Raw genomic sequence first — 10,142 nt, forward strand, 5'->3', positions numbered from 1 at the left:
AGTGTAAACTGTGTGAAAAAAAGACAGAAATAAGCTAAAAACAGGAACCGTAAGAGACATCATCCTAGCGAAGTCACATCCAGCAGTGACTGTACGACCTTCAAGCCATCAATCAAAGTCAATGATAAAAAACATGACATCAAGGGTGCTATATTCCTCCAATGAAGAGAGTGCCGGGGCTGCTGACGACGTGCCGGATGTATAATTATATAGAAGAACAAGACCAGTAATCTCCTACATAGTAAATAAACAACTTAACGAAGTGTCCTGTAGTTTTTCTCCAATTATTAATGATATGTATTTAGGAAAGTGTTTTGTTTGTTAAGGGCATTGTTGTTTTTTTCATTACACACACACACACACACCTCTCTCTCTCTCTCTCTCTCTCTCTCTCTCTCTCTCTCTCTCTCTCTCTCTCTCTCTCTCTCTATATATATATATATATATATATATATATATATATATATATATATATATATATATATATATTTGGAAACTGGCAGTTTTACATAATATTTGGAATAATTACATATGTACGATAATTTTGCCAGAAGTACAATAATTTCAACCTGTGTAGTACGATAATATGGCCAAAACAATCTGGCAATGCTGTTACCACCTCAGCTGATGCCGCACGCCGCAGCATCCACGACCTCATTACCAACTCAGCTGATGCCGCAGAGAGAGTGGGATGGCTGATTGGAAGATCATGGCCCACCCTTTGTTGAGGAGGCGGAGAAAAGAGTGCTGGAAGGACTGGACTTCTCCATTGGGCACTCAAAGCACCTAGGGGCACTACACAGACCAAAAGCCATCATCTGGAAATGCCACAGGCCCTGACAAAAAGAGAACACTGTCTTCTTGTCCTCCTCTGCCATCTTTACCAGCCAGCACACACACACACACACACACACACACACACAGGATGAATCAAAGCACAGCAAAATTAATATATATGACTGTATTTTTACACTGTACAAGTCTTGCATAAGTAAATGGAAGCAGCTGCCAGCCTAACCTTTTCCTCCTCACCCACAACACCATTACTAACACCCATCCTCACGTTGTCCTTCATTCCTTCCTAACCTTTCCTCGCTCACTTAGTCTTCCACCCTTCCCAATCTTCTTTCCTTCTCCCTTCCTAACCTTTCCTTCCTCATCCTCCTGTCCTCCATTCTTTTCTAACCTTTCCTCCCTCACTCAGCCTTCCACCTTACTAAGATCCACCCAAGATATGACCTTTCCATCCTCACCAATTCCTCACTCCATCCACTCAATATATCCACTCTTTTTATCCTTCCTACGTAGACAATAGACAAGCTGGAGAAAGGAAGACTTAAAGAGGAGATAATGAAGGACTAGACTGAAGAAGTAAAGAAGAAAAGATACAGAAAGAGAAAAATGATTGTGTGGAAAATGAGGGAGAGAAAGGCAGGGAGTTAAAGGAATGAAGGAAAGAAGACAAGATTAGATGGAATGAAAGGAATGAATGAAGAAAGGCAAGGGAGAAAGATGAAAGGTAGACAAGGGCAAGACAAGGACTAGACTAGAAGGACCAAATGAAGGAACCAAGGATCTCTCTATTGAAGGAAAGGACCTCAGAGGAAGCTGGCAGACAAGGGCAAAGGAGAAAGACAGGAGCTAGACAGAGAAAAGAAAAGGACTAGGACCAAATGAAGGACTCCAGGGACTCTAGAATGAAGGAAATGACCTCAGAGGAAGCTGGCAGAGACTAGGAATTGAAAGAAAGAAGACAGGGCAAGCAAAAGAAGGAAGACAGGAGGTAAACAAGAGAAAGACAAGGATAATGAGGACCAAGTAAAGAAACCCAGGACCTCTAGGGTGAAGGAAGGATCTCATAGGAAACTGGCAGCCACACCAAACTGTAGTCCCTGGCTGGGTCGGTCGCCGCGCTGCACCAACAGAGGCACGCAGTAGTTGAGCTCCACACGTGCAAATCCTCCCAGACTCATTGCCAGCCCAGCGCCGTATGACAAACGAACCTCCTGAAGAAGTGTCCGGAGGTTCTGCTTGTAATCGTCAGCTGTGAGAGGAAATTGGGTTGTTGTTAGTGGAAGTGGTGGTGGTGGTGGTGGAGATGGGAAGGAAAAGAAAGTATTAAATCTGTTATTGTTACTACTGCTATAGATATTGATGCTACTACTACTACTACTACTACAATTCTAACCTTTCTTTTGGGACTAGCAATTCAGTGGGCATTTTTTTCACCCTTTTCATTACCCTTGACTATTGCCCCTCTTACAACAACAACAACAACAACAACAACAACAACAACAAAGGCAACACTCACTCAACACAAAGTCTCCAATGTTTCCAGTGTTGACAAATGCATGGAGGCGGAATTTGTTGCTGATCGATCCTCCAAACACCCCCAAACACAAAGACCTACCTGGCCATAATATCCAGGGCAGACCCAGCTTCAGCGTACACCTTCAGGAAGATCTCCAGCTCAGGGGACCTCCACCTAGCCTGTCTGCAGGGCTCCACCACCCTCTCCACAGCATCCACAAAGAAATCCCTCAGGTCCCGAGAGTTGTTGAGGGAGCAGCCGATGTTTATAATGCCCCTTGAGTAAATCTTGAAGTTGCTTTCCACCTCTGAGCACATGCGGTCTGGTATCTTCCCTCTGAGGTGGCTTAGGGTGACGCTGTAGTGTGGGGAGAGAGAGGAAGGGTTTAGGTCAGTGTCGGTTAGGTTACTGTGAAGATTTAAGGGTGTAGTGACGAGTGAAACAGAAGAATGTAGTCTGTATTTCTCCTATGAGTTGGCTTAGGGTGATGCTGTAGTGTGGGGAGATAGAGGAAGGGTTTAGGTCAGTGTTGGTTAAGTTACTGTGATGATTTAAGGGTGTAGTGACGAGTGAAACAGAAGAATGTAGTCTGTATTTCTCCTCTGAGTTGGCTTAGGGTGACGCTGTAGTGTGGGGAGATAGAGGAAGGGTTTAGGTCAGTGTCGGTAATGTTGGGTTAGGTTACTGTGAGGATTTAAGGGTGTAGTGACGAGTGAAACAGAAGAATGTAGTCTGTATTTTTCCTCTGAGGTGGCTTAGGGTGATGATGAGTTGTGGGGAGATAGAAGAAGGGTTTAGGTAAGTGTTGGTAGCTTTTCAAAGTGTTACAGTGAAGGATTGGTGAAATGATGGGTGAAACATAAGAATCTAGTCTGTTATCTTGTCTTACAGTAGGTTAGTGACACAAAAACACTCTCTTTCACACATCCAAGCCCCCCAAAAAACTGACAGACAAACACACACTTTACTTATGACAACGCCACATATGCTAAACCCAGTGAATGAACACACACACACACACACACACACACAAACAGAAAAACATCCCCAAAAAAAGAAAAACAGACTTTACATCTTAACAAAACCACACATGAACAAACACACAAACACACAAAACAAACTCATGAACAGAAAAAGAAAACCATCCTAAATAAAAAAGAAAAACACAAAGACTTTACATTAACAAACACACAAACACACAAACGCACAAAACACCGACACAACAACACAAACCACTCACTTCCGATGCTCCTTTTCCCGATCCAGCAGAAGTTTGAAGTCCCTGAGCTCAATGAGGAAGTCCCTGTCGAAATCAGTATCATCCCTGGTGTCTGGGGCCAGCGCGGGGGCCAGGGGGCTCGCGGTGGTCCAGGACGACATCATGAGGGACGCACACACTGAGAAGTCCTCAAACGTTAAGTAGTTCAGCTTGCGTTTGCTTGTCTCAAAGCGGTTGTTGATGATGAAGACGATCGATGCATATTTCCTGTGTGGGGTGCAGGGTTTTGGTTGGGTTAGGTGGTACTATCATTACTGTTATTAATACTGATGCTACTACTAATACAGTAAAATCCCTCTTATCCAGCATCAACGGGACCGCCGACATGCCGGATACTTGAATAGAAGTGAAATTATGTCCACAATCACCACCCTACACTCACGCATCTTACCATAACAAAGATCAGCTGATCTGATCAGCTGCTTACTTATACTAATGCTACTACTACCACTACTACTACTACTGGTGTGTTGGGTGTGGGCATATTTGGTTAGGTTAGGTTAGGATTGGTGGTACTACTATTACTGCTAATCATACTAATACTATACTACTACTACTACTACTACTACTACTGACTCACTTGGCCAGCGGCGGTGGCAGCAGGAAAGCAGACTGGATATTGGCCATCACTGAGCCAGTCATCTCATCCACGTGCTTGAAAATCCGCTTCACGTTATCAAATTGACGTCTGCAAGCAAATTAACATCAATACATCAACATTATCTTTTTATTTTCACAAAAGATACCTGCATTCTGAAGATTTTGTGAATAAAGAAGCAGAGAAGAACCAAGCTTTTCCTTTCCCTTCTACCGGGACTGTTAAGATAATGCACCATACTCTGAAATACTTCTTCACCAAACTTCCACTGCTTTCAAAAGGTTTTAGTTGAAGTTACAGAGGTTTTTAAGTGTAGTTTTAGAGTTCTAATTATAGATTAACAAGATTTCTACATTACTGAGAGGAGAAACACAAGCTAGTGATCTCTGTGGCCTTTGAAATGTCATGGTGAGAGAGCAAAGTCTTTCTAGTTAAAGTTACACAGGTTTTTAAGTGTGTTTTCTGTGGTTCTAATGACAGATTAACATGATTTCTACATTCCCGAAAGAAGAAAAAGTCTTGGGAACCTGGCTAATCATCTCTGTGACCTTGGGAAATAGTGGCAAAAGAGCAAAGTGTTTTTGAATACAAGCCACTACCAGAAGACCTCCTCAGCAGCAATATTATACAAAAGAACCAAACATATCTTTAGTCCTTCATTCTGCTAACCATTAGATGCAGTAAAGGGAAAGTGGGGCATACATACCTGCAGGATCTCAGAAGCACACCTGTCTTCTCAGCCACGTCGTCAAGATCCTTCCTGGTTCGGCCCGATAACTTCTTTCCAATGATTTCTCGGATAACAATGTCGTCCAGCTCGTAATACCTGTCAGGGAGGAGGACAAGGCAATGAGTGGATAGTGACTGGATGGGATTGTGTTGTGAGTGTAAGAGGATTAGAATATTATAAGGAAATGAGGGTTGGTTTAAGACGTCATCAGGCCTACACAAGGCAGTCCCTGTATAAAACAAGCCTATTTCCATTTTTTCAGCTATTATTACTATGACTATGTGTGTGTGTGTGTGTGTATGCAAGAGTCATGAAAAGAAAGCTGAACAATCAAAGCAAAAAACTAAAAAATAAACACCCTAATTTATTTTAACCTAACCATTTTGATATAAAAAAGAAAAAAAAAGCCTGGCCTAACCTAACCAAACGTGACTCACTTCTCGATGACCATGCGCTGTACGGCGGGCTCCAGCTGAAAGGTCCACTCCTCGGCCAGCTTAGGGGGCGTGAGCAGCAGCTTCTCCAGCATGCCAAAGGTGCGATAGTGGTCCCCAGTGTCCGAAGCAAGGAGGTCCTGCGCCGCCCCCCAAGCCTCCAGCTCCCCGCGCTGCTGCAACACCGACACACACTCCACCACTGCGGCATGGGGTGTGAGGTGTCATGTGTGCAATGTCAGGTTTTTTTTGTATTTCTGTGGGGTTCATTGGTGCTCAGTCAGAATATAAATTGATTAGGTATTTTACACACAAACTGACAGAGAGGGGAAGGGTAATTTAATAAAATAGGTGTACACACACACACACACACACACACACACACACACACACACACACACACACACACACACACACACACACACTCACCAGAGTAACCCTGCACCCATAACTCAAACACTTCCTGATCAATAATCGTGTAATTTCCAACAAAAATATCCACTTCTGGAATCATGTTGACCTCCTCACTGCTCCTGCTGATCGGCGACAACTGAGATGCCTTTCCCTTCTCTCTTATTGTTCTTGTTTTTGGCGTAGAGGGCTGCCCACTGCCGCCAGTAGGTTGGGCAGGTCAAGGATGTTGGTCCCGAGGGCTTGGTTGGTCGCGGAGCACAACGCAGTGGGAATAGAAGCGAGGGCTGAGTAGGGGCGAGTGTTCAATAGTTTCCTCCACCGTGGGGCACCAGGGGCAGTGCGGGTGTGGTGACAAGCCCAAGCGATGCAGAACTGCAGGTAAACAGAGAGTGTTGAGAGGCCCAGACGAAGGCAAGTGAGGGCAACATCTGGCGTCCGGGACTGTCTCCTTAGCTATGCCTGCTGGGAGGAGTCTCTCAGATAGTCTCATGGGTGTGGAGTGGAGGGCGTCGCTGAGTGAACAGTTCTACGATGAATGGTACAAATTGGTTATGATTCGTCTGACAGAGTGGAGTGGGAGTGGGTGGGGGGGGGGGTGATGTTGACATGTGATAGGGCCATCTTCGCCGCAGCATCCACGACCTCATTACCACGGTGACCAGCGTTGCAAAACGTACGATAATTATTGTACAAGTACAATAATTTTTGCCCGTGTACGATGTATAATGAGACTCATACGATAATACGATAATTTGGGAATTCGTACGATATTTTTATGAAATATAAAATAATTTGAGTGAAAATTAATGTTATCAATATCGGGTAATGCAAAATTTCTTATATAAATTTGAATAACAAAATAAAAACCTGAAAGTGCCAGATGTATTGCGTGTGTGTGTGTTTGTTTGTTTGTGCGTAATGTAAGTGTAAGCATTTTTTTCTTATTCGTATTTTTTCTCTCTCTCTCTAGATAATGTGTGTGTGTGTGTGTGTGTGTGTGTGTGTGTGTGTGTTTAAGCAAACTTAACCTAATCTCTTGAACTACAGGTGTGTGTGTGTGTGTAATAATAATAATAATAATAATAATAATAATAATAACAATAATGATAATAATAATAATAATAATAATAATAATAATAATAATAATAATAATAATAATAATAATAATAAACGCTTTATTATTTAGGCAGTTAACAAACTGAAAATGTACGCGCGCGCACGCGTACATTTTCAACACACACACACACACACACACACACACACACACATACTGCATAAGCATATATACAACGAAAGACAAGGCAACACACACACACACACACTCACTCACACACACACACACACACACACACACACACACACACACACTGCATAAGCATATGTACAACGAAAGACAAGGCAACACACACACACACACACACACACACACACACACACACACACACACACACACTGCATAAGCATATGTACAACGAAAGACAAGGCAACACACACACACACACACACACACACACACACACACACACACACACACACACACACACACACACACACTGCATAAGCATATGTACAACGAAAGACAAGGCAACACACACACACACACACACACACTGCATAAGCATATGTACAACGAAAGACAAGGCAACACACACACACACACACACACACTGCATCACCATCTGTACAACGAAAGATAAGGCAACACACACACACACACACACACACACACACACACACACACACACACACACTGCATCACCATCTGTACAACGAAAGATAAGGCAACACACACACACACACACACACACACACACACACACACACACACACACACACACACACACACACACACACACTGCATAACAATCTGTACAACGAAAGACAAAGCAACACACACTGCACCACCATCTGTACAACGAAAAATAAGGCAACACACACACACACACACACACACACACACACACACACACACAGACACACACACACACACTGCATCACCATCTGTACAACGGAAAGTAAGGCAACACACACACACACACACACACACACACACACACACTGCATAAGCATCTGTACAACGTAAGACAAGGCAACACACACACACACACACACACACTGCAACACCATCTGTACAACGAAAAATAAGGCAACACACACACACACACACACACACACACACACACACACACACACACACATACACACACACACACACCTTGAAAAAAACACTGAATATTTACTGGGAGGGACTGGAAGGGAGTTAGGGAAGGTACCACTCTGATAGCGTCACGGCTGGGGAGGGGGCTTGTGACGTCACGGGGGGTTGATGACGTCACAGCGAACGTTATTTACGTACGTACGTATTTCATTTTGAAAATGACCCCTCTAAAAAACGCAGCTAGACAGGAATGCTTTATAAATTCAGACTTGCCACATTTATTAACTAATGCCACAAATAACAACACATTTCAAAACGCAGTAGTATTAAAGATATTTAAAAAGAAGTATCTGGAAACTGTTAGAACATTCACCCCATTTAAAATCGTTCAGATGTTCACCCATTCTGGCTTAAACATAACGAAAAACACTTTAAAAAATCTAAACTATTTTCTAAAACCATTTAAAGTGAGCTACAAGCACAAATAAAAAAAATTACCGAAAAAAAATTCAATATTATTGGAAGTTGAACACGAATAAAAACAAGTGTACGGTGCACGCATTTCACTGAGCGGGACGGCAACACACTTAAAAAAACACCAACTATTTTTTAAAAGCAATAAGAACCTAGTACAGGCTGAAATAAAAAATCGAGTTTGGGGACCGTAAAAATATACGCCGAAAACGGCCCTCTTATTTACACAAAAACAACGCCAAAATCACCACTTTTCAAGCAACACACGCGCTCAAATAACTTAAAAAACAACGAAATATTTTTACAAACCATAAAATCTTAGCTACAAGCCGAAATAAAATACTTAAGAAATAAGAAAAATAATACTGGAACCGGAGGGGGCGGGGGAGCCTTATCCAAGATGGCGGCGGAGGGGGCCAGTGGAGGGGACGACCAACCCTTCTCACTCATTTAAACCCTTGCCAAACTTAAACTAAGTAATGGCAGGTATATCTAACGAGCGGATATTAAAGCTAGGACATGTGGCTCCGCTTTGCGACAGTATTGGTTTAAAACACTCACAGATAAGATAAATAATGGCTGATAAATAGAGATGACCCAGATTGTTTACATTTTCATTAAGTTAAATTTTACGGTTTTTAGCAACGAGACGAGGCTGACACAGGGATATATTGTGCTGGAGGTTAGGTGAGATGCGTTAAAATGAGTTAAAACCGTGGATTGTTCAGTTATTCATTAAAAAGTTACGTTAAGTTACCTAAATTTATTCTAACACTTCCTGACCTTACCTTCCCTGTGGTGGTGATGGTGGTGGTGCCTCCTTGTCACTATGGCTGGCTGTCTAGCACCTTCTCACAGCCAAACTTTTCTTTATTTTGCTTGTTTTCATCCACTGCTGCCTTCGGGTGTCCACTGCTAGAGCCCGTGCCTTCCTCATTACCAACTAAAGAAGGTTTAACTCATGGGTAAGCCTTGGCAGCCACTGTGTAGGCGTGGTTACACACACACACAAAAAAAAAAGAAAAACACAAATTCTGTCAGGCTAGGAGTTGAAACAAACGTGTGCTAACGCCACCCATAGATGCGACACACTGACTATCTTGTCAGGCAGCAGCTGAGCGCAGCGTTGCCAGATTGTTTTGGCCATACTACACAGGTTGAAATTATTGTACTTCTGGTAAAATTATCGTATATATGTGATTATTCCAAATATTATGCAAAACTGCCACTTTCCAAATACAGCAGAATTTAGGTTTATATATATATATATATATATATATATATATATATATATATATATATATATATAGAGAGAGAGAGAGAGAGAGAGAGAGAGAGAGAGAGAGAGAGAGAGAGAGAGAGAGAGAGAGAGAGAGAGAGAGAGAGAGAGAGAGAGAGAGAGAGAGAGTGAGAGAGAGAGAATATATATATATATATATATATATATATATATATATATATATATATATATATATATATATATATATATATATATATATATATATATATATATATATATATATATATATATATATAGCGCTGCTTCTCTAGTGTAAACTGTGTGAAAAAAAAGACAGAAATAAGCTAAAAACAGGAACCGTAAGAGACATCATCCTAGCGAAGTCACATCCAGCAGTGACTGTACGACCTTCAAGCCATCAATCAAAGTCAATGATAAAAAACATGACATCAAGGGTGCTATATTCCTCCAATGAAGAGAGTGCCGGGGCTGCTGACGACGTGC

The 10,142-nt window shown here is 42.1% G+C and overlaps 1 protein-coding gene across 3 annotated transcripts; it reads right to left on the minus strand.

The window, feature by feature from the left end:
• Positions 1 to 945: 945 nt before the first annotated feature.
• On the minus strand, positions 946 to 9,435 carry LOC135094820 (acidic fibroblast growth factor intracellular-binding protein-like). Of its 3 annotated transcripts, XR_010263992.1 has the most exons (8): positions 9,187 to 9,435; positions 5,782 to 6,138; positions 5,356 to 5,554; positions 4,895 to 5,014; positions 4,171 to 4,278; positions 3,552 to 3,797; positions 2,312 to 2,668; positions 946 to 2,044 (listed from the first exon to the last, which is right to left on the minus strand). XR_010263992.1 is itself a non-coding variant. In XM_063995227.1 (7 exons), exons 1-7 carry the CDS (start codon positions 5,864 to 5,866, stop codon positions 2,041 to 2,043), a joined length of 1,020 nt encoding a protein of 339 aa, XP_063851297.1. In that variant the 5' UTR covers positions 5,867 to 6,232; the 3' UTR covers positions 946 to 2,040. The 3 variants fall into 3 exon arrangements, 1 of the variants encoding a protein (XP_063851297.1); XR_010263991.1 differs by lacking the exon at positions 9,187 to 9,435 and having other exon boundaries at positions 5,782 to 6,232; XM_063995227.1 differs by lacking the exon at positions 9,187 to 9,435 and having other exon boundaries at positions 2,411 to 2,668; positions 5,782 to 6,232.
• Positions 9,436 to 10,142: the final 707 nt, after the last annotated feature.

This window comes from Scylla paramamosain, chromosome 46, assembly GCF_035594125.1.
Source record: "Scylla paramamosain isolate STU-SP2022 chromosome 46, ASM3559412v1, whole genome shotgun sequence".
NCBI classification, from domain to species: domain Eukaryota; kingdom Metazoa; phylum Arthropoda; class Malacostraca; order Decapoda; family Portunidae; genus Scylla; species Scylla paramamosain.